The 25,566-nt window shown below is 39.6% G+C and overlaps 1 protein-coding gene across 4 annotated transcripts in view; it reads left to right on the top strand.

Moving 5' to 3' along the window:
• Window positions 1-25,566, top strand: part of LOC140479657 (discoidin domain-containing receptor 2-like) — a 152,240-nt gene that overhangs the window by 90,955 nt on the left and 35,719 nt on the right. For all 4 annotated transcript variants that reach the window (XM_072573595.1, XM_072573597.1, XM_072573596.1 and 1 more), the window contains 3 exons: window positions 17,921-18,023; window positions 19,519-19,747; window positions 20,881-21,028. In XM_072573595.1, the coding sequence (XP_072429696.1) occupies window positions 17,921-18,023; window positions 19,519-19,747; window positions 20,881-21,028 (480 nt within the window). The remainder of the gene's footprint in view (window positions 1-17,920; window positions 18,024-19,518; window positions 19,748-20,880; window positions 21,029-25,566) is intronic.

Below are 25,566 nucleotides of genomic sequence, written 5' to 3'. Positions count from 1 at the left end.
AAATCACGTAGGGCCATTTGTCCATGTCCAATGACATGGCCCAGGAATATGACTTGGGCTTTTGCAAATTCACTTGTAGCCAGGTTTATCACCAAGCCACCTCCAAAAGTCAATTGAACAATTCCAACAAATGTTCCTTCCAAGTGTGACTAAAAATTGTTCGTGTATACCACACAACTGAGTAATCCAGGGATGACTTTGTTGGTTAGTCTTTTTGAAATTTGCCTGGTGCATTTGTCATACCAAACAGCATGATGTTAATTTGATACAGTCCATTCAGTGTCATGGAAGCCAAAATTGTCTTTGCTGTTTCAGATGAAGGTACCTGCCAGTACTGTCTGAGTAAATCCAACCTAGAAATATAAGTTGCTGTCCCCCCTTTTCAATATAGTCTTCCAAATGCAGAATAGAATAGAATAGAATGCAGACTTTGTGATAGTCCACACATAATCATTGGGTGCCATTTGGTTTTAGCATTATTACCACATGGGTGAGTTCCAGTAGCTACAATTTACTTTAATTATGTTGTCTTTGAGTGTGCATTCAATCTCTTTTTTTAAACTGTGCTAACTTTAGAGGATTAAACATTTAAGGATGTTGCTTAACTGGAACAGCATTTCCTATATCTGTATCTTGCATAATAAGAATAGTACAGGTAGACAACCCTTTATCTGAAATCCCAAAATCTGAAAAGCTCCAAAATCCAAAAGTTTTTTTTTGTGATTTTTTTTTCTCAATTACAAGGTTGTTTGGTGTCCAAACAGTCAACCCAACTCGACACCCACTCGATGCGTGTCACTCAGATGCAATGTGGGGAGATATGGCCCAGCCCTGGCAGGCCTCAATTCTGTTTCAGGGCTTGTTTTACTCACAGTGAGTCTGCTCTTTGGTAAGATATTTAAACATTTCACATCAAACTGTCACTAATCCTGAAATTCAAAAAATTCTGAATTCCGAAAACCAGTTGGTCCCAAGCATTTCAGATAAAGGATTGTGCACCTGTACTTCCCAGCTTATTCCCATACATTTCCCCATGTGATTGTAATAACTCTTTCAGGTCATTTTGATTTTCCTTTAGAAGGTAAGTCAAATATCTATCCTTTTTTTTAGAACTGCCTCATTGTCCAATTTAATTTGAGGAATGTCCATATCAGAATCATCTGAATTTGGTTCTTCACTCTGTGTTGTAACCAGTAATGCATTCCCTTTTTGCTTATCAAAATAACCTTTGAACATATTCTCAAGACACACTCTGTGAGACTTCTTTCTATCTGGCATTCCCTTCAAATACTTCACCTCACTTTCCTTTCAATTTGTTATGGCCCACTAAACCTTGCTGGTAAAGGTCCACCTACCTTTGGAAGTAACAGTAACACTTTATCTCCACTAGCAAAATTGAAAATTTTTGATTTCTTGTCTGCTTCCTGTTTCATTATATGCTGAACTACTTTTAATTGCTGTCTAGCCAACTCAGCTTTCCCTAACATTTCACGCATAGTCCAAATGTTTGATCTCTGAACTCTGACTCACCAATTTCTCCTTAATTAATTTCTGTGGGTCCTCTCACCTCATGCCCAAAAATTTATTCAAATGGACTGAATTTAGTAGATTCATTTGGTGCATCCCTAATTTCAAAGTGTATAAATGAAATTCCTTTATCCCAATCTTCTGGATAGTCTTGACTGTAGGTCCTCAACATGGTCTTTAAAGTTTGATGCCACCATTTTAATGTAACTTGTGATTCTGGAAGGTATGCAGTGGATTTGAATTGTTTTATTCCTAAGCTAGCCATAATTTTAAAAAATAATTTTAATGTAAAATTTGACCCTTGATATGATTTTATCTCTATGGGTAGTCCGTACCTAGTAAAAAAAATTTGAGTGACTCCTTTTAGCTGTGATACTCCCAAATGGCATGGCCTCTGGAAATTTCCTCATAGAATCCCTTCAATGTGGAAACAGGTCCTTTGGCCCAACAAGTCCACACTGACCCTCTGAAGAATAACCCACCCAGACCCATTCCCCTACATTTACCCTGACTAATACAACTATCCTACACATGGGCAATTCAGCATAGCCAATTCACCTAACATGCATACCTTTGGATTGTGGGAGGAAACCAGAGCACCTGGAGGAAACCCTCACAGGGAGAATGTGCAAACTCCTCACTTGTAATCGCCCAAGATTGGTATCGATCCTAGGTCCCTGGCACTGTGAGGCAGCAGTGCAAACCACTGAGCCACTGTGCCACCAATATTGTAGACACATCCATTATGGTCAGCCAATATGATTCCCACTTTTAGTCCTATGCAATCAATTAAGACCCTTGTAAAAGATCTCACAAATGCGGAAATGGATATTTTGGGTGCTGGTTTTATCGCTGCCTAAGGTTTCTCAAATACCTGAGGAGTCTGGAAGAAGAGTTACACGAAACATTGACTTCTCCACCTCCTGAAGCAGCCTGGCTTGCTGTGTTCTTCCAGTGTCCTGTTTGTCTACCTTGGAATCCAGTATCTGCAGTTTTTTTGTCTCTAACGTACGATATGTCCAGCAAAACTCAACCACATCCTTATGCAGTCCAGGCCAATGAAAATGGTTTCGTATTTTGGCTAAATTATCCTTCTTCCAAATGACCACCTACTCCTAATTCATCCACAACATCTCCTTTCTATAACCCACGGGTAATACAATTTCATGAACTTCTGCCCATTTCGCATATGCCTGAATATGCGATGGTCTCCATTTCCTCCTCAAGACCTTTTAAGGTCTGGAAAGTTTTTACCTTCTGGATACACTCAGATTCTCTTCTGTGTACGCTTTTTTGATACAACTGCTTCAGTTTTTTTTAATCTTTCTCTTGTAATTCAGTTAATTTCTTTGAACTAAAAATATTCACTTTGTCTTCCACCTGTTCTTATTTTTGCTCAACCATTTGATCAAACATAGTCTCTCACAACTGAACCTCAATTTCCCGATCTTTACTCTTTTGTTTCTCCTCCTGCTTCAACCTGTGGTTTTGTGACCTTGTTACCACACAGTCAGGAAAAATATCAGGATAAACTTCTTATAGTACCTCAGTTGCCTGATTTTCCACTGGCTTTTCAACCACAGCAGGCATCACTCCCACCTGCGATCCAGTTATATCATTACCAAGGATAAATTGTATTGCTGGAACCAAGAGTTTGTCCAGTGTTCCAACCATCACTTCTCCACTTTTCACTGGACACTCCAACCTAACCTGACATAATGGAGCATTCTCGTCTCACCATGAATTCCACATATTAACACTTTTTCTGGCAACAGTCCATCTAAATTATATATTTCTTCATCTCTCATCATCGAAGATTGACATGCTGTGATATCTCTTAAAATTTTAATTTCATGTATGAAATTTAATGGCATGCATGCGTGAACCTTGCCCTCGTAAGTAAATTCTTTAATGAGAACTGGCACTTTCCTCTGAACCAATCCCGATCAGGTTCTATGTTCAGTTGCAGCTTTTTAGCATCTCCTGTGCTTTCCTTTACTACTTCAACAAAACTCGCTTATCATTTTTTCCCATATCCGTCTTCCCAGTGCTTTTTCTAAACCACCAACACCGCGACTTCATGTGGCCTACTTCATTGCAGTGAAAACACCTGACCTTTTTTACTTCTGTTACACACTCATAGGTTTCCTTTTTACCTTGTGGTAAACTATATTTACTATCTTCAATGAGGTTTCATTTTCCCTTGCCACCTGAGGATTTCTCTTTACCCCAATTTCTATCTCTCACAATTTAAAATAGATGTCAAAACCCAACTTCTGATTATTGAACCAACTCATAACCATCAGCCCTTTCTGCTGTTAATCTTGCAGCTTAACTTTCTGCTCTTCCACATGAGTTCTCATTACCTCAGAGATGAATTTTGAAATCTTCCAAAATCATTGTTTAAGACCCCTAAAGTCTCATAAACAGCCTTATGAATCTTCAACTCGCCAGGTTGCCATTTCTGCCTTAAAACCTCTCTTAAAAGAAACCAGGATTCAATACACCTCTTAGAGCCACACAATCATCGTGTTATGGTGATAATTGTCTTTACATATGTACCATTCAAAGACTAAGGTGGTTCAGTAGGTGTGAAAGACAGTCTAGTGGCAATCCACACCACAGACTAATGATCCAGATGTGCAGGCTGATAGTTTGGGACATGGTTTCAAATTCCACTGGCGAAATTTAAGTTCAATGAATCAATCTGAAATTGAAAGCTAGTTTCATCAATTGGTGACCATGACTGTCCTCCATAGTCAGGAAAACCTATCTGGTTCACTCATGACTTTAGATTAGATATGCTTATCAACATTTATTTACCCATTCAAACTTGCATATGATTCCAGCCCCAGACCAGTTTGATTGGCTCTTAACTGCCCTCTGAAAAAGCCTAGCAAGCAAGCCTCACAGTTCGAGAGCTTTGACAGCAGCATCCACATCCCATGAAGTAATACATTTAAAATTGGCTAAATTTAACTAGACGAACAAAATATAAAGTAAAGGGATGTAACAGCAATAATGGTTTGTTTTTTTTTCTCTTTTTGGGTACAAGCACAACCATTCATTTTCAACATTTACTGTTTATGTTTAGAATCATATATAAACTATTTCATAAAACATCATTTAATTTTTCACAACTTTAATATATTTTCCTCTTAATCAACGGTAAGAAATATATAGGATATGTAACTAGAATAAATGTGAACTGCACACCCCACCCTCTTCAAGATGTTCCTTGAAAGAAGGGTATGTGGGTCCAACTTCACACAATGCGAGGCAAATTTGGGATTAATTTAGGATGTGCCTTGTTGCAAAAATAATGATCAGCATATTAACAGAGGCCAAAATTGTAGCTTTTAATAAGTTGAATGCAATGCTTGAGGAAGCTAGAGGGCTCTTCCAGATCAATGCCACAAGAGGGATATGAATAATCCAACTCTCCATGAATGAAATTTGCAGGAAATTCCCTAAGAATTGGCCAATTCCCTAAGAATTGGCCAATGGGCTGGTTCAGCATTGAAATCTTTTGTTTAATCAGTTGCTGCACCTTTATACTTAGAATGTTTAATGTATTTTTAACATGAGCAGTTTTCCATTTAACTTAGTAGAGCAAGATTAATTGTGAATGCTTATGGTATCACTTTGTCATCATAATGTTAAGCAGTGACAATGTGGTTCCTTCTTCCATTGGTATTTCTCCATGTAGATGCGAGAGACTGAGCTTCAAAGTGTATGAAACAGAAGCATATCCAACAGCTAAAATTCTGCTCCACTTGCCAAATTTTGGCCCTTCTGATTACCTGCTATTTTCATCACTCCATAGCTGTGGAATTTTTCACAGTGGTGTTTTGATACTTGAGATTCTTGTTAAACCGCAGTCTGGGTAACTCAGACCAGACACATACCTTCCGAGCATGTACCTCTGATGCTGCAAACATTCCAGGTCATAATCTTATGCAGAGGCAGTTGAATCAAAACCGATCACCAAAACAGCAAGTGCATATCATTGCCATTAGTGATGATCGAGTGCTCAAAGATTGATCCTGTTTGAAACAAATTACTCACTTTTGATAGCTTCTCTTAGTCACACTCTCTTTATATGTGAAGTTAAACAATAAATATCAGTGGACTACTTAATCTACTGAGAGGAGACATTAAACAACTCTCAGTGACACATCCCAGTCTCTCTCAATGAACTTTCAAGGAACCACTCTATTGTCACACCCTAAAAATGTGAGAACAAATGGTCTGGTGGTTATTGCTCATTTATAATTATTGGTGGCATGTCAGTCATCACCTGGAGATGTCGAGGAATGAAGCCTGCATCAATTAACAATCTGACTCTCCCTTCCTCCATATAAAAAGGTAGAACTCACCCCCATTTGTTAAACAGTTTAACTAAGATTAAATACTATGAGCAGACAAGACATTCTGGAGCCAAACATGTGCCCTGTAATTGTGGCCCAGTATCTGGGTACACCAGTGCATTAACCTGGAAAGTTACAATTTCTGAAATTATATCAACCTATTTCTGAAGACAGGTTGGGGAGGCACTGATTTTTAATAATAACATAGGTCCAAAATAGGATAGTTTTATGCTAATTCTAATACAAAATCAAAATGCTGGAAATCTGAATACAGAAAATTAATGAAATACTTAGCAGGTTAGGCAGCATCTGTGAGGAAAGATAGAGAGAGAGAGATGGAGTTAATGAGTTAAGTTTCATCATTGCCCAAGGAAAACCTGATGCTGGAACCAAAAATGGGAGCCAACCCCTGCCAGCGGGCACTAGGATGCTGGAATGGCATTTTGCTACCAAAGACAATTGAGGACAGTGTCCCACATCCCAGAGATGACAGCCCAAGCAGAGAGAAGCTGGTTAATGAAGTTGGTGCCTAACCAATGGAGACAGCCATATTGATCCAGGTGGGCTCATCCAGTGGCTTTCAAGGTGGAGAGCCCTACCACCTTGTTAGCCAGACGTTACCTTATGGTCTGTCCATTTGATGGAAGCTCCTCTCAATGCTGGTACAATGCCCATTGCAGCAAGAGGTGGTGTCTAGTTGCACCACGTCCATTTTGCTAATGGTAACATGCCTTTGCAGTGGAAAGTGTTGGTCTCCCCTGCCAAATTACCAGCCCTCCCATTTCCGAGCCCACATCTAGAGATTTTCAAATGAATGACCTTCCATCAGAACTGGAAAATGTTAGAGATGTGACGGTCAAAAACAGTGGAGGCTGAGGAAAAAGGAGAGTGGGTACATGAATGAAAGTCAGAGTTTGTGATAGGCTATAAGGGAGAAGAGCAACTTTGATAATGATTCTGCTGCAACTCACACTATCTCTTGACACACCTTTTCTTCCTTTTCTTGTGCCATTATGGTTTGCTTTGCACTATCATGCCTTTTGCCAGCTAACCTTTCCTGCTTCCAGCATTATCACCTTTTGCTCATTCCTCCACTTCCTTCTTTCCCTGTCTACATCCATGGTATAACCATGTTACAACTTAGGCTTGTTCCAATCCTGATGAAAGGGCAGAAAGCTGAAATCTTCATTTTGTTTCTCTTTCCACAAATTATCATATGAGTATTTCCAGAATTTTTTTATTTCAATGTTTAATAATTCTACTTAACCTGATAATTCAAATCAAAAATTATTGTTTACCTGAATAATTAATGGCTTGCTACCAAATCCAGGGAACATTCAACTTTGATAATTGCAGGTTTCTAAGAATTCAACTGTCCTGACATACATTTCCCATGGCAACACCTCAACCAATCAGAATGGACTTGTTTTTTTTAAATTTAAGCTAAAACACAAAGTTTTCCCTGGTGCATTCTCCATGCTAATGTCTTATTCAATTAGAGCCTACCAATGAGCATCCTTCTCTCACATAGTACAAATTGTTGTTCTCTTTGAGAATTGGTGATCTTGCATCTATCCTGAAAAGTGTAAGACAAAAGCTTTGACAGCAAGTCTCGGTTTTAAGCACTGCAACCTTTCTGGGCCCCTAATTCTGGTGCAAAAACAGAATTCTCATTTTTCATGAAATGAAATAATTCAAATGAAAAATCATTATTTACCTGAATAATTAATGGCTTGCTACCAAATCCAGGGAGCATTCAACTTTAGGGTGGCACGGTGGCACAGTGGTTAGCACTGCAACCTCACAGCGCCAGAGACCTGGGTTCAATTCCCGCCTCAGGCGACTTTCTGTGTGAAGTTTGCACATTCTTTCGTGGTTTGTGTGGGTTTCCTCCTGGTGCTCCGGTTTCCTCCCACCATTCAAAAATGTGCAGGTTAGATGAATTGGCCATGCTAAATTGCCCGTAGTGTTAGGTGAAGGGGTAAATGTAGGGGAATGGGTCTGGGTGGGTTGTGGGTCAGTGTGGACTTGTTGGGCTGAAGGGCCTGTTTCCACACTGTAAGTAATCTAATCAAAATTGGTTTCTGAAGCTTCCACAGCAAACCGATTAATCTCATGTGTCATGGGTGACTCAAAGCTATCCAGTTTCTGATGTAAATAAATTGAGTCAGGCTTTCTAGTCTTTACCAGTACTTACTTTTCTTTTTGTCCTTCACAATATATGAGCTTTCACTTATACTTAGAAAGGTAGTTGTGCATAAATATAATATCTGAATGTTGCTGAAATTGCACCTTGTACTCATCATGACATTTCACAAGTAAACAAATTTAAAGGGGAAACCATCGTTTATAAGAGAAGAGAACTAAATAGTTGGCAAATGGACTCTCACTAGCAGAGGCATTGAAACGGAGGATGCATCTACTAATTTTGATTGACAGTTAATTATCATGCTTTATTTTAATAGGACTGCAAAGTGTGCCTTTTTTTTAGCAATACTTGAATTATGTACTACCAAATGACAAAAAATAAAATTCTGTAATTTATTGGGTCAGAGTGCCATCCATCAAATATTTTGTATAAAATGAAAATCTCAGTACAATTGAAGCTAATGAACAAGTAACTGCTGTTAATACCCAAAGCACAGCAATGTTCAGTTATACCAATCCTTCTTTACATCCATCTAATATGTCAGTCACCATATCCATCCAAAGAGGATGAGCAGGGCATCATTAGACATCTTCCAACACATTTCCAGTTCCATAGACAGGATCTTCTTTGAGTTTCAGAGCCTGAATGTCAGAATTGATTGTATGTCTGTCACCCCACAATTGTCAGGTGACACACTTGGGGAGCTCTTTCCACACAAAATGTGAGGAGGAGTCCCAGTACAGCCAGTCAAATCAGAGGTTTTGCAGCTCAAGAGCCTTAGCAGCCCTGCAGGAGAATTAGGCATTGCGGAGGCCCGAAAATGGAGGTGCCCTGAAACCAAGAAAATAAGTATCTCAGAGGTGCCAAGCTGATATGCATTGGTGATGTTTGAGACTAGTGTCACTTTTGCTGTCTGCAGCATGGCCTTTGACTCCAATGACCCTGGAAATATTGCACTATTAAGTTATCAGCCTCTGCATATGGTAGGTCATCTACTCCACTACTGGACCATGTTTTTGCCCATTCACTAAACCAGTCCAAATTCTCCTGAAGTCACTTTACGTCTTCCACACAACAGACATGCCCACTTGGATTTATATAATACATAAATTTGGAAATATTACATTTGGTCCCCACCTCCAAATCTTTGATAAATTTATTATGAGCATCTGGGGCTCAAGTACTCATCCTTGCAGTGCCCCCTAGTCATATTCTGCCAATGCAAGAATTACCCATTTACACTTATGTTCTGCTTTCTGTCTGTTAGCCAGTATTGAACCATATCAGTAGATTCCCTTCTATGCAAAGTGTTTTAATTTTTTTACCTAAACTCCTGTGGGAGACTTTCTCAAGAATTCTCTGAAACTGTAACTATACCACATTCATTGGCTCACCTTGATCAATTTTGCTAGTAATATCATCAAAGACTCAACAAAATTTGTCAAACACAATTTCTCATTCACAAATCCAAGCTGAATATGTCCATCAGATCATTATTATCTGAGTGTCTATTTATCCCATCTTTCATAATAGTTTCTAGCATTTTCCCTACTACTCACTTAAGGTGTGTTGTTCCCCATGATCTGTTTCACTCCTTTCTTAAATAATGTGGGAACATTTGCTACTTCCCAATCTGTGGAAATCATTCCAAAATCAATAAACTGTTGGAAGATAATCACCATTGAATTGTCTAACTCTTATAACTATCTGCTTTGACATATTGGGATGTAGACCATCAGGTTCTGGCAATTTATCAACCTTTGGCCCCACTGATTTCTCCAGTACAATTTTCTTACTAATGTTAATTTCCTTCAACTCCTCATTCTCCCTAACCACTAGGGTCCCTAATTCTGGGCGATTTCTTGTATCTCCCTGAGTGAAAAATGGACACAAATCAATCATTTAACTTCTTTGCCAGTTCTCTATTCCGCAATATAAATTCCCCTGACTCTGCCTGTATGGACCCACTCTTATTTTAGTCAAAATGTTTCCTTTTTATGAGCCCTAAGAAGCTTCTAATGTCTGTTTATACATATTTTGCTAGATTTTATATGCATATTCTTTTACCCATTTCCTTACCAGTTTCTTGTTCCTCCTTTGTTATATTCCAGGAATACTCCCAAACCTCAGATTTACTGCTACTTCTGGTAACTTTATAGCTCTTTTCTTTTAATTTTATATAATCCTGAACTTCCTTTGTTCACCATGGTTGACCAACTTTGTAAAGATGTACACAATGTTTTTTAACCATGGAGATTCAAAAGCAAGAAAACAGCATGAATATCCTTGACAATTCAACAGTCCCAAAAGCTTTACAAGCCAATGAATACTTCCTGAAGGCCAGCCACAATTGTAACGCAGAAAACATTACAGTTAATTGATGTACAAGCTCCCACAAACAGCAACATAATAATAACCAGATCATCTTTCTTATAGCAATATTAGTTAAGAGATAAGTTTTGGCAGGGAACCTGAAAGAACCTGCCTTCCTTCATATTGTGTCATGCAATGTGTTACATCTACCTTGGGCTGCACAGTGGCTCAGTGATTAGATTCTGGTCCCGGGCAACTGTCTGTGTGGAGTTTGCACATTCTCCCCGTGTCTGCATGGGTTTCCTCCGGGTGCTCCGGTTTCCTCCCACAATCCAAAGATGTGCAGATTAGGTGAATTGGCCATGCTAAATTGCCCATAGTGTTGGGTGCATTAGTCTGGAATAAATGTGGAGTTGGGGAATGGGTCTGGGTGTGTTACTCTTCAGAGGGTCAGTGTGGACTTGTAGGGCTGTAGGGCCTGTTCCCATACTGTAGCTAATCTAATCTACCTAGGAAGGTAGAATGTAGAAACAGGAGTACATTACTTATCACCTAGTGCCATTCAATGAGATGATGGACAATTTGTAACCCAACTCTGTACCCAACTTTTCCCCAAATCCTCTTGTACCTTTAGCAAATAAAAATCGATCAATGTCAATTTTAAAATTAACAATTGATCTTACATCAATTGCCTTTTGCAGATAAGATTTCCAAACTTGTCACCCTTTGTAAAAGTGAACCCAAATTTTATTCCTGAAAGGTTGGCTCCATTTTTTAGGCTATGTCCTCTCATCCTACACCCTTAAACTAATACTTATCTTCAGCTTATCTTAATCTGTCTCCTTAATAGCTTGAAGCTTTTGATCAAGTCACCCCATAACTTTCTAAATTCCAGAGAATAACTTGTGTAATATTGTCTTGTAACCCATCCCTTGAAATCGAGGTACCATTTTACTCAGTTTACACTGAATATTTCCAAGGCCAATATATCCTGGTCTCCAGAGCTGCTGTATTGTTGGTGTTGTCAGTCCAGTTTATGGCTCTATAGCTGACGCACAACTCCTAGCCACTTGTATTCTATTAATTCTCTGTAAAAAGGACAGCATTGCATTAGTCTTCTTGATTATTTTCTGTACTTGTTCATGACTTCCTGAATGACACCTGAATGGTATCTGACCCATGGGTCTATTTGAAACTTTGGGTTTTTGACATTCCACCATTAGAAATTGCATTTGCTCTACCAATTATACATCAGGAATGAAATCCATTTGCTATAATTATCCCCTTTATTTGATCTATTGCTATCTGTTTGTACTGTAATTTTATACTTGCATGTGTGCCAAACATATGCAACCTGAGTGTCTTCAGCAAAGATTGGATAAATGCCTTTCTATCCTGTCACCATATATGGTCAGTAAATAATATGAATAATTCAGCCTCCATCAGCCTCTTAGGGGAGAACACTGGTCATATTCTGCCAATTAAAGCACCTTCCATTTATCCTGACCCTGTCTCCTGCCACTCAGCTAATTTCCTAATCATGTCAAGACTTTGAGATTCAGCATTAGGTAAAGTCCAAATAGGATTTTATCAAATGTTTCTGGAATTTAAAAATTGCAAATAGCAAGCATAGACATTTTCCTGTGCATTATCTTTGTACCTGAAGGGAACATAAATCACCTATTTAACATATCGTGCATAAACAACACTTCCAGTCATTAAAAACTCCATCCATACTGAGCTTGGAATATCTGCCCAGATTCTGTGCTCAAACGTCAGAAGTGGGACTTGAACCCACAACGTTCTTTTGCAGTTTGAGCTATTCAAGTTTGAGCCAGATACCAAGCTGGTTGTGGAGCTCCGCAGAAGGTGGTAACACCCTCCTTTTGGCAGCGTATTCTGTAATGCTGCTCAGAGGCTGTTGGGTGTCTCGAAAAATGTTAAGTGTGTTAGATTCCATCGAAGTAGGAAGTTAGCAAATTCATTTGCTGATTTAAAAAAAAATTTGCTTAAGCCTTAAACACCTCCAAGCATTGGTGTTTATTAAGAAAATCTTTGTATCAGCTGAAGAAAAAGCAATTATTTGTTTAATCAGAAAGATATTTAATTTCCTCGAACGTTAATACCATTTTTCTCATTACTTGCTCTGTTTTGCTTCTTGAAAAGTCCAGCTGTAATATTTGACATGAACTGACTTTCTGCTCAAATTATATGATACACATGACCAAAGTCTAATGATAATGTATGTATGTTGGAGCCAGTGGTAAGACGGTAAATATTGGGGAAACAATTAGACCATTCATCTTGTTTTTTTTCCCATATTGCTGCCAAGGTCTACAATGCTGGTTTAGGACTGTACCAAACTGCTATAAAATCAGGGTGGAATTGAGTCTCGTACTTTTCCATTCTTTGTGTTCAAAGCTGAAAGTCTTTTTTCATCATACTGTATCCTCTATGCATGCTTGCAGTCCATGGGTCTGCGCCTGAGACACAGGAACTGAGGATAGTGCTTGATATTGGCATTGCAGGAAAGGCCAGAGAGGTGACAATTTGGAGTGGACTCCAGCTGAAACTCATGAGTTCAACAACTTAAAGAAAATAAACCCAATACACTTTGCAAGCATCGTGATTGTGTAATGTCTGTGTAGATTTGACTCAGCTTGCTTTGGCTGACACCAAGCCAAGGAGACTATTTTCATAATATTTCATGAAACAGTACTCTCTGCCCCCACACCCACTCCCATCCTACTGCGCTACCTCATCAGTGCGGAAATTGAATATTGACACGTCCTTGAACTTCTAACCATTTTCTATGGATCACTGCATCTTATTTCACACAAAATAAAACTTTATGAACATTCAAGGAAACAGACTTCTTTTATTTGGAGACAATGTCAAACAGTACAAATGGATCTCCTGCGGGTTACCATTCTGTGGAAGGTACTTTCGTACACTGTGCTTTTAAAGTTTGTCTTTTCAGCAATGTGCAGCCAGTCCTGAAACTATTTATTGTCCTCGTTTGTTTAAAAAAAAATTAGTCATGCATTTGACAAATCTGACTTGTTCAAGTGAAAGTGGAGTTCATATCAAATGAGTTCACTACAGCAACTAATGCTGCTTCAAGAAATCCATTGAACTTTGAATTAAAGCTGCACTGAGCACAAAATGATGAGTTGGCACTGGGAGTAGTATTTAAAAATAAATGCCTATGTAGAGTTGGGTATATGCAGTAATGAGTACCAAATGTCCTGGATGAGTATCTTCATCCTATGTTAGTGCAGTAAACTTTACTGCTGAGGGCAAAGCGGGAGTGCTGTTGAAAACTGTCACTGTCCGTGTTGCAGATGGCAAGTTTCTCCCCACCTCTGATCCTATGAATCACAATTGACGTTATTCCACAATCAACGTCTACCTCCATAATTCCTTTGCTATCATATAAATGACTTACAGATAAACAAAAACCATGTATAGATATTTTCAAGTAACTTTCAGTCAGAAGTATGACATTGTAGCACATTTGATTGCAATGTGCTTTGTTACCTTGATTGAATTAAAAGCATACAACAACCAAATAGTTTTTTTCTCTATTTTTATGAAACTTAACAAGACCCAATCTGCAGAAGCTATGGTCCTGGTGGGGTCCAATAAAGCTTAAAGAAGAACTCTGAACAATCAAACATTTAACTGACTGAGCAATGCTAAAAGATTTACATTTTTTTTAAAAATTGTATAAGTAAAAATAAATTGAACAAAGTAAGTGCCCTTAATTTAACACTATCCTATAAGGACTTAGGTTATAATTCAGTTCTACTTTTCCTTGTCCTGCTTAAGAGATTCTTTATCTAATGGAATGTTGAAGGTTTTGTTGGAACCAATCCAAAAGGTATGCCGCAGCTCTCCACAATTTAACTTAATTCACATTAATATTCTAGCTATTCCTTGAGGTATCAATTATATGGGCTCCTTCCATTTAGTTGAACAATCCTCCATTTTCTTTCAAGAACTCATGACTCTGAATTCTTCAGCTACTTGCTCTATCTTTGAATGTACACAAGCTGTTTGTTTTTCATAGAATTCTCTGATAGCCTCTGTATAACTCGTTTTAATGATTGCTTCCTGTCAAAAGACTTTGAGGTTCACTATTGATTTCTAACATTAGCTACAAACCAGACTATATTTTTGAGCTGCGTTTCCCTGGTGAAAACTAAACTAAACTGAAATGATTTGGAGGTGACAGTGTTTGACTGAGGTGTATAAAGTTAAAAGTCACACAACACCGGTTATACTCCAACAGGTTTACTTGGGAGTACTAGCTTTCAGAGCGCTGCTCCTTCATCAGGTGATTGTCTACCTGATGAAGGGACAATGCTCTGAAAGCTAGTGCTTCCAAATAAACCTGTTGGACTATTTAGATTAGATTACTTATAGTGTGGAAACAGGCCCAACAAGTCCACACCGACCCTCCAAAGAGCAACCCACCCAGACCCATTCCCCTATATTTACCCCTTCACCTAACACTATGGCAATTTAGCATGATCAGTTCACCTCACCTGCACATCTTTGGATTGTGGGAGGAAACCGGAGCACCCAGAGGAAACCCACGCAGACACGGGAAGAATGTGCAAACTCCACACAGACAGTTGCCCAAGATGGGAATTGAACCCTGGTGCTGTGAGGCAGCAGTGCTAACCACTGTGCCACCGTGCCGCTAAATGTGCTTTAACCTGGTGTTGTGTGATTTTTAACTTTAAACTGAAATGAACTGCCTGATTCTGTAGCAAACACACAGATAGGTCAAACAAAGGAAATTTCTACCCCTACATTCCACCTCCATGATCTTAAAGTATCTTTGGATACTCTCAAACAGAAATGTAAAGAAATCACTTTACTTCCCATGTTAACTTTTGAATCTGTAATCTATTTGCTAATCGTGTTTTACCACTCTTTCTCCAAATTTCCAGATTCCATTATAATACAGAAGGGTCATTCATTGTTCAAGTTTATTTCCACTATCAAAAAATACAATACAACTTTTAAGTAGAATTAGTCTTGAGGCTTGTTTGCTTATCTTTTTTTTCAATCAGATGTCCTCACTTACTGCAGTTGGAGCTTTAATTTTTATAACTTAGTTATATTCTAAAACATTTGAGTTATGATCTGGATATTTGCATCAGTCTGTTCAATGCAGAAGTGAACTTCTGACTAAAAATGAAAGGCTGAATTTTGTATCAACAACAAAGCAAAAGAGCTCAAAGAAAGCCTTGCTCAAAAGTTGAGTGATAGCTCTGGTAAGAATTATAGCTCAGTCTCCATGTTGTGTTTTGTAACATTCTTTATGTGGTTTTCCATTGTGGGCCTACTGCAATGTCATTGAGCTGGCTAGGCTACCAATTACATTAAAGAATTATTTGAGACAGCCAGCCATGAAACTAAAAGCACTAATCATCAAATCACGTTTCCAGAAAATGAGAAAAAGGCTGGGGCAAATAGACAATGTAGAAGCTGACATATCATGAACAAACATTTTTATGACTAATCACTTTTTAAACTGAAGGCGTTTGGTATGCTTTCCTTTATTGGTCAGAGTATTGAGTACAGGAGTTGGGAGGTCATGTTGCAGCTGTACAGGACATTGGTTAGGCCACTGTTGGAATATTGCGTGCAATTCTGGTCTCCTTCCTATCTGAAAGATGTTGTGAAACTTGAAAGGATTCAGAAAAGACTTACAAGGATGTTGCCAGGGTTGGAGGATCTGAGCTACATGGAGAGGCTGAACAGGCTGGGGCTGTTTTCTCTGGAGTGTCGGAGGCTGAGGGGTGACCTTATAGAGGTTTACAAAATTATGAGGGGCATGGATAGGGAAAGTCTTTTCCCTGGGATTGGGGGAGTCCCGAACTAGAGGGCATAGGTTTAGGGTGAGAGGGGAAAGATATAAAAGAGACCCAAGGGGTAACTTTTTCACGCAGAGGGAGTTACATGTATGGAATGAGCTGCCAGAGGAAGTGGTGGAGGCTGGTACAATTTCAACATTTAAGAGGCATTTTGATGGGTATAAGAATAGGAAGGGTTTGGAGGGATATGGGCCCGGTGCTGGCAGGTGGAACTAGATTGGGTTGGGATATCTGGTCAGCGTGAACAGGTTGGACTGAAGGGTCTCTTTCCATGCTGTACATCTCTATGACTCTAAACTAGATTTAACTAAAACTATTTTTTTAAAATCTTGTTCGAAATAGTGATCAGTCATAATAGAGACTTGTAGCAACATCCCACAATTTTAAAATTATTTACTCAAATTAAAGCAAAATACAGCTAATGCTGAAAACCTTAAATAAAAACACAATGTGCTGGATAAACTCAGCAGGTCTGACAGCATCTATGGAGAGAAAGCACAGTTAACATTTCAAGTCTGACATGGACCCTCCTTGAGAAGAAGTCATGTTGGACACAAAATGATATCTCTTTTTCTCCTTCTCCAGATGCTGCCAGATCCCTTGAGCTTCTCAAGTAATCTCTATGTTTATATTATCCATTTTCCTTTCAGCACCAGATTGATTGCTCAGAAATAGTCATTACTCAATTGTAATGATAATGAAAGCTGACCGTTTTCTGTCAAAACGGTACATATTTTAGGCCATAAGTTTTACTTTACAAGATAATCTTTTATCCCTGCACAACAACTATCTATAACTGTTGAGCAAACTGCTGGCAGTCTAAAGCAACCAACTGTCACAGTCACTGAATTGTCCTGTTACATGAGGTGAAATAAAGGGGTATGCATTTCTTTTGTTCCTATGCAAACATTTATTTCAACAAATAACTGACTCTTCATCTACTGTACCACTGCACAACTCCATACTGACATTTTAAACATTTGCCAACTTTGTGAAAAATAAAGTTACCTCATTATTTTATTTTAAATGCTGGAATGTTCTGAATTATATTCCCCGATCATTGACCACAGCTATCTTTAAATCCAAAAGCTCGCTTTCCATTTTTGCAAGTTGAATTCAATAGGCTCAATGACAATATGGCTTGAAAATGGCCAGCTGTCTAATTTACAGCCTCCATCAAAACTGGGACAAGGTAGGCTTTGATCAGGTGAGGGTTGCAAACTTGATTTTCAAGATTTCAAGCCTCCACTGACCTGGTTCAGCATTTTTTTGAAGTTCCCCTGTCTATGTGGAATGCATCTTAAATGCAGCAAAGCTGCAAGAAATCAATAACGCATGTTAATATTTACCCTAAACAGTTTAATAAATTTGTAAATGGGATTTATAAGCAGAACATTTATAAATTTACTCAAGTTAACACATGAATGGAAAAAACAGTAATCAACCGTTTGTAGGCATCGTTTACACAACGTTTCTGAATATCATTTCCAGAAAGAACTGGGGCAGATTTAATCTAATGGAATTAATTAATGCATTAACCCAATACATCAGAATGATGAGAAAGAAAGAAAGAAAGAGACAATGTGTATGTGTGTGTGTGTGAGACAGAGAGAGAGGAGCACTACTAAACACATGCAATGTTAAAGACCTGAACTCTTCATCTTCTACAGCTTTGTGTCGCTATCCACTTGGGATGTCGGGTCAGAAAATCCCTGATGAAGACATCACTGCTTCCAGTCAGTGGTATGATTCCACTGCAGCCAAACATGGAAGGTGAGTGGACATTCTGTCTGCAGTTTCTAGTCATTAATAGGTGGAATGTGATTTTTACAGTGACCATACAATAGGGTACCAGCTGTGACAATGTCAGGACATATTTTTGACATCTAAGGATTTATCCATGTTACAAGATAGGAAAATCGGAGAGGAAATTAAAGGCCGATCGATGCTTGAACAGAACACATCAGATCTTTCAGCAGACATAAAAAGAAATGACAGATTGGTGTGTGCAACTTCAAGACTGAAAACTCTCAAAAACAGAAATAACTGAAAACACCAGAGGCATGGAAACTAATTTGATTAGCACTTTCAAGAGCTGGAGCTGAAACCAAAGTCTCCAATTTATCCCATAATTTACTAAATATTGGGAAGATCCAAGCCTTCAGTCTTCGACCCATCCACTAGTCACTGATGCCATCCATCTCCTTGGCACTTGTCTGAAGCTAAACAAGTCTCTTTGCAATCTTAGTGCCCTAGTTGAGATGAAATCTAACTCTGTATCTACTCTACCATCAAGGCTATTTTGCTTCCAGCGCTGTAACATCATCCGATTCTGTCCCCACCGAAGTTCATCTGTTGCTGAACTCTCCTCCAAGCTTTCAATACTGCCAAATGCCCATTGTCCATGTGCATAAAGTTTGAAGTTGAGACTAACTCTCCAGGTGTGACAGTCAAATCCTAAATCTTGGCTTACGTTGGTGAGGGTACAAAACTGGTGCATATTCCTGGAAAATATTCCTGATTTCATTGTCAGTTGTAAATATCCAAGAGTAAATACTAGAGCACATACCTGGTTATACCCTGGGAGTTTCCTGATAGGAATGCCTTGTTGTAAATGTATAGGGTTATATATGCAGTTATGAATACTAATAAAAAACCCAAGAATTTCAGGGGTTATCTGGCATATTTCAGCTTTAAATACTTAGGTGTGAAATGCACTCCGGTGACTTACATCCCTGTGTAAGTCAAGAGTAAATAGGTATGAATGTTATAGAATCATAATGCAAAGAAGGAAGCCGTGTGTCCCAGAGTCTATATTGGTTTTCTGTAGAGTGGTGTAGTCAGTCCTATTTTCCTGATCCAATCCCAAAGCCTTTCAAGTTTATTTTCTGTTTCCCTGTCCACAGATGCTCCCGGACCTGCTAAATTTCTCGAGCATTCTCTTTGTTTCAGATTTCCAGAACCCTCAATATTTTGCTTTAATTCGGGCAGATTCTACTCTGGCTTTCAAAGGAAATTAGATAATTATCTGAAGAGAAATAAAGTGTAAGGATGGATGGATAGGGTAGAGTACAAGTTGCTTTTGTGGAAAGGCATTAGATTCCATCTGTATTGTAACTATTCTATGAGTCCATCCTTCCCACTTGCACCTTGCAGTTTACTTCACTGGGCCTGACGTCAATACTATTTAAAACTTTTCAATTTGAACACTATTGTATTTTGCTCCCCATGAGCTGAGCACTGATAATGCTGTTTTACCAACTCATAGGCTGGATTTTGAAGAAGGAGATGGAGCCTGGTGTCCAGATGGTCCTGTAGATCCTGAGGACATGGAATTCCTTCAGGTTGACCTGCGAACTCTGCACTTTATTACCCTGGTGGGCACTCAGGGGCGCCACGCTGGAGGTCATGGCAATGAGTTTGCTCAGATGTATCGGCTTGACTACAGTAGAGATGGAAACCGATGGAATTCATGGAAAAATCGACATGGGAAACAGGTAAATTCAGCATAAAAGGTATGCCCATATTTTACCACAGCTGGCAATGGGAGCAGTTGAAACCATTGCTCAGTAATATCCAATTCATATGGTGAGAGCACAAATGGTGAGTAAAGGGTGTTATGGTTATATATAACTCTTTCAAGCTTATGTATTTATCTTTCAAGTAAGAACATCTGAAATGAGTTAGATGGAATAAATGTATCATATTAGAAGTAATTTTGACTTTGGGTAAATTAAGAGAAATGTATCAGGTGGCTGAATCACCTAACATAAAATAACTGCATATATAACCCTATATATTTACAACAAGGCATTTGAAGGGTGGCATGGTGGCACAGTGATTAGCACTGCTGCCTCACAGCGCCAGAGACCCGGGTTCAATTCCCGACTCAGGCGACTGACTGTGTGGAGTTTGCACGTTCTCCCCGTGTCTGCGTGGGTTTCCTCCGGGTGCTCCGGTTTCCTCCCACAGTCCAAAGATGTGCAGGTCAGGTGAATTGGCCATGTTAAATTGCCCGTAGTGTTAGGTAAAGAGGGGAATGGGTGGGTCATGCTTCGACGGGTCGGTGTGGACTTGTTGGGCCAAAGGGCCTGTCTCCACACTGTAAGTAATCTAATCTAATCTAACCCAAATACATCTGCATTAATCTCTCAGTCATATTTCCTGTAGAAAGAAAGCACCATTTGTGTCTTTTATTAGGGCATCTCCTTCCCCACCTCAGGCTTTATTTCCTACAAGCCAATTCTAGTTACTGTCCATTTTGAGGCAGAGATTTGAGGTAGGTAGTTTGCTCCCATGCTTTGGCCAATGCTACTCTATTGCAAGAGCAGAAGGACCTGTGCTTTCTTATATTTGTAAAATGTAGAGTATAGCACTGAGAGTGGTGGTCCATGCTACCCCACCTACCATTCTCCTCCCCTCCACCCTAGCTCCTGGCTTTAAAATTAGAGCCAAAGATTCTCATAATGAACTCTCACAAACATCTACTTCAGAGGCAAGAGTGCTACTACTGAGCCAATTCTAAGGTGAGTCTTTACTCAAAACATTGAAGTGAATTGCTGGAGATCCTGCTGTGGATGGAGGCTTTGTTTCATTTTGGCTGTAATATTGTGGATTTTTTTGTCTTCAGGTAATTGAAGGAAATGCAAACCCATATGATGCTGTACTGAGGGATCTGGAGCCACCAATGATAGCTAGATTCGTCAGGTTCATACCAATTACTGATCATTCCATGAGTGTGTGTATGAGAGTGGAGCTCTATGGATGTGAATGGCTAGGTAAGTGCATGCACAGTCTCGGAAGATAAGACAATATGTACAAGGTTGATTTTGATCAAAGGATTTGGAGAATCATTCATATTTCCATTTCCTCTGAGCAGCCATTATTGAATCGTTACACCCACTATCCATGATAATATGCTTAAGATACCTGTCCTTATGAGTGTCTATATGTATGCATGTCTATGTTTGCAGTTTCAATGAACATTTATAAAGCACATTTAATGTCACAAGACCCTTCACAGGAACATGAAATGTGACAGCAAACACCTAAAGTGATTTAAGGGCAGAATGCCCAAGGCTTGGCAAAATATGTCATTTTAAAGAGTGTCTTAAAGGAGGAAGGGGAGGTTGAGAGACCGAGAGATTAAAGGAGAGAAGTAAGTCCTAGATCTGAAGACCAAAATGCCAATGGTGGAACAATTAAAACTAAGGTTGCTCATGAGGCAAGATTTTAAGGAGCACAAGTAACTTCAAGGGTTGTATAGAAATTGTGTTGTCATGTAAGAAACAGTTGAGAACCCTTGGTCTGTATTCAGTGGAGTTCATAAGGATGGGGAGGTATCTGATTGAATCTTAAAGAACACTGACAGACCTGGATAGACTGGACATGGAGAAAATGTTTCCACTTGTAGGAGAGATTAGGACCCAAAGGTACAAACTCAGAACGAAGACATGACACTTTAGAACTGAAATAAAGAAGATTTTCTTCAGCCAAAGGATGGTTCACCTTTGGAGCTCATTGCCACAGAGGGCTATGGAGGCCAATTGTTGAGTGAATTCAAGACAGAGGTAGTTAGCATCTTGTTTAGTAAGGTTGTCAAAGGTTACAAGGAGAAGGCAGGAAGATTAGATTGAGAAATATATTAGCCATGATCAAATAGCAGAGCAGACTCAGTGGGCCCAATGACCTCATTCTGCTCCTTTATTTTAAGGTCCCATGGGCATGGATGAATTTGAAAACAAGAATTCTAAAATGAGTGTGTATGTATGTAGTTTTATGATGAAGTCTAAATGTGTGATTCAATGTGTGTGTACAATAACATCACTTTGTCAAGGGATCTACCAAGGAAAAAGGATGCAACCATCAGATTCTTCTAAGATGAACTATTTTGAGATTGGCTCAAAATGAGCTTTACCCAGTTGTTGGTTGGTAAATCCAAAGCAATTCTGCCAACAATTTGTTGCTTTTCCAGTATTTCACCATTGGAATGGTGATGCCTTGGAGTGCTTTACAGAATACACAAAAAACAAATGGACACAGATGACAGGGAAAAAGAAATTTACAGAATATTATATTTGTGTTGGAGAGAAAAGCATATCAGAAGAGAAAGGTTTGAAAGGAGCTTCTGAAAACATAGAGGAAGGATTTTAAAAAGGGAGGGACTCATGGATTTGAGAGCTTTCGAGCATAAATAAAGATTATGCTCCAACCATCCATGAATTCCTCGCTGGTGAAAAGTTAAAATGCATCTTTGTGAAAAAGGTGTTTGGGAAAGATTTATAATATATTAATGTCAATGTGTTGATTGGTTAAATGTCAGTTATTATAATTAGTTCTTAAGTTATGGATTATGTTACATTTGTGACAAAAATCATAAACATTCTTCTGGTTTTACATACAAAGAAACAAAAATTGTTGAATAACATTTTATCAAGCTGCTGTGTCTTTAATTGAGATACACACCCACATTTCTATTTGGGAGGGAATTCCAGGACTTTAACTAACATTACACTTTCAAGTCTAGATAGCGTGAGACACAGAAAGGAACTTGAAGGTGGTGCTGTTCCTCAAGTCCGCTGTCATTGTCTAACTTAGACAAACTATTAAACAAACCTAGAACCTGGTTGTCAGTGAATCACTTTCAGAACAATTCCTCATTGTGGCCCTGGAAGATCTGCATCATTATGACTGCTGTGAACCAACAGAAATTTGGTTTTGCCAAACTGCAAAATTTAGTCTCAAATTGACTGCACTCAATAATTTCTCTATTAGAGTCATAGAGATGTACAGCATGGAAACAGACCCTTTGGTCCAACCCGTCCATGCCGACCAGGTATCCCAACCCAATCTAGTCCCACCTGGCAGTGCCCGGCCCATATCCCTCCAAACCCTTCCTATCCATATACCCATCAAAATGCCTCTTAAATGTTGCAATTGTACCAGCCTCCACCACTTCCTCTGGCAGCTCATTCCATACATGTAACTCCCTCTGCGTGGAAAAAGTTACCCCTTGGGTCTCTTTTATATCTTTCCCCTCTCACCCTAAACCTATGCCATCTAGTTCGGGACTCCCCGATCCCAGGGAAAAGACATTCCCTACCCATGCCCCTCATAATTTTGTAGACCTCTATAAGGTCACCCCTCAGCTTCCGACACTCCAGAGAAAACAGCCCCAGCCTGTTCAGCCTCTCCCTGTAGCTCAGATCCTCCAACCCTGGCAACATCCTTGTAAATCTTTTCTGAACCCTTTCAAGTTTCACAACATCTTTCCGATGGGAAGGGGACCAGAATTGCACGCAATAGTCCAACAGTGGCCTAACCAATGTCCTGTACAGCTACAACATGACCTCCCAACTCCTGTACTCAATACTCTGACCAATAAAGGAAAGCATACCAAACACCTTCTTCACTATCCTAGGACCTTACCATGAAGTGTATAAGTCCTGCTAAGATTTGCTTTCCCAAATGCAGCACCTCGCATTTATCTAAATTAAACTCCATCTGCCACTTCTCAGCCCATTGGCCCATCAGGTCCAGATCCTGTTGTAATCTGGGCGGCACGGTGGCACAGTGGTTAGCACTGCTGCCTAACAGCGCCTGAGACCCGGGTTCAATTCCCGCCTCAGGCGACTGACTGTGTGGAGTTTGCACATTCTCCCCGTGTCTGCGTGGGTTTCCTCCGGGTGCTCCGGTTTCCTCCCACAGTCCAAAGATGTGCAGGTCAGGTGAATTGGCTATGCTAAATTGCCCATAGTGTTAGGTAAGGTGTAGATATAGATGTAGGGGTATGGGTGGGTTACGCTTCGGCGGGGCGGTGTGGACTTGTTGGGCCGAAGGGCCTGTTTCCACACTGTAAGTAATCTAATCTAATCCAACCATCTTCACTGTCCACTACACCTCTAATTTTGGTGTCTTCTGCAAACTTACTAACTGTACCTCTTATGCTCACATCCAAATCATTTATGTAAATGACAAAAAGTAGAGGACCCAGCACCGATCCTTGTGGCACTCCACTGGTCACAGGCCTCCAGTCTGAAAACAACCCTCTGTCTTCTACCTTTGAGCCAGTTCTGTATCCAAATGGCTAGTTCTCCCTGTATTCCATGAGATCTAACCTTGCTAATCCGTCTCCCATGGGGAACCTCGTCAAATGCCTTACTGAAGTCCATATAGAATACATCTACCGCTCTGCCCTTATCAATCCTCTTTGTTACGTCTTCAAAAAAACTCAATCGAGTTTGTGAGACATGATTTCCCATGCACAAAGCCATGTTGACTATCCTGAATCAGTCCTTGCCTTTCCAAATACATGTATATCCTGTCCCTCAGGATTCCCTCCAACAACTTGCCCACCACCAAGGTCAGGTTCACCAGTCTGTAGTTCCCTGGCTTGTCTTTACTGCCCTTCTTAAACAGTGGCACCACGTTTTCCAACCTCCAGTCTTCCAGCACCTCACCTGTGACTATCGATGATACAAATTTCTCAGCAAGAGGCCCAGCAATCACTTCTCTAGCTTCCCACAGAGTTCTCGGGTACACCTGATCAGGTCCTGGGGATTTATCCACCTTTAACCGTTTCAAGACATCCAGCACTTCCTCCTCTGTAATCTGTAATCTGAGATTGCTCACCACATTTTGGGTGTTCTTCCAGGTACAAGCCTCAAAACTTTGGTAATGTTGCCGATTGGCAGTATAATGGGTGACATTGAGCTCCTGGTCTTAAGACAATCGATCTGTTTTATTTAACACAGGAGGTGTTAGTGCATGTATTGTAATGTTGGGAATAATTCACGTGGCACCTTTTTTACATTGTCAGGACACTCCAGACTGACAATGACTAAAGGCTTACTCCTGGCCTTACACAGGACAGTACCAGAGCTGGGAAGATACAATTATCAGGAAGGTGACAGCAGACTGGACGCACAACTAGAGAGTAGAGTCCACTGAGGATTGACCTGCTAAAAATATGAAGGGGTTAGATGTAGAAAGCCGTTTATCTTAATGGAGGATTTCAAACCATATTTCTTACGCTTAAGAAAGACACTAAAAATTCAGTAGGGATTTGAGAAAAAAAGGTTCTTCACAGAGAGAGTGGGTAGAATATATAATTTCTTACAACATGGAGTAATTATGGTGAATAACACAAATATCTTTAAGGGCACACCAAATTGAGTCAAAGAGATATACAACACAGAAACAGACCCTTCAGTCCAACTCATCCATGCCGACCAGATATCCTAAATTAGTCTCATCCCATTTGCCAGCATTTGGCCCAAATCCCTCTCTCCACCCTTCCTATTCATATACCCATCCA

The sequence above is a fragment of the Chiloscyllium punctatum genome, chromosome 7 (genome assembly GCF_047496795.1).
Source record: "Chiloscyllium punctatum isolate Juve2018m chromosome 7, sChiPun1.3, whole genome shotgun sequence".
Lineage (NCBI taxonomy): Eukaryota > Metazoa > Chordata > Chondrichthyes > Orectolobiformes > Hemiscylliidae > Chiloscyllium > Chiloscyllium punctatum.
Note: the sequence above shows the minus strand (reverse complement) of the source record. Positions and strands in the feature narration are given on the sequence as shown.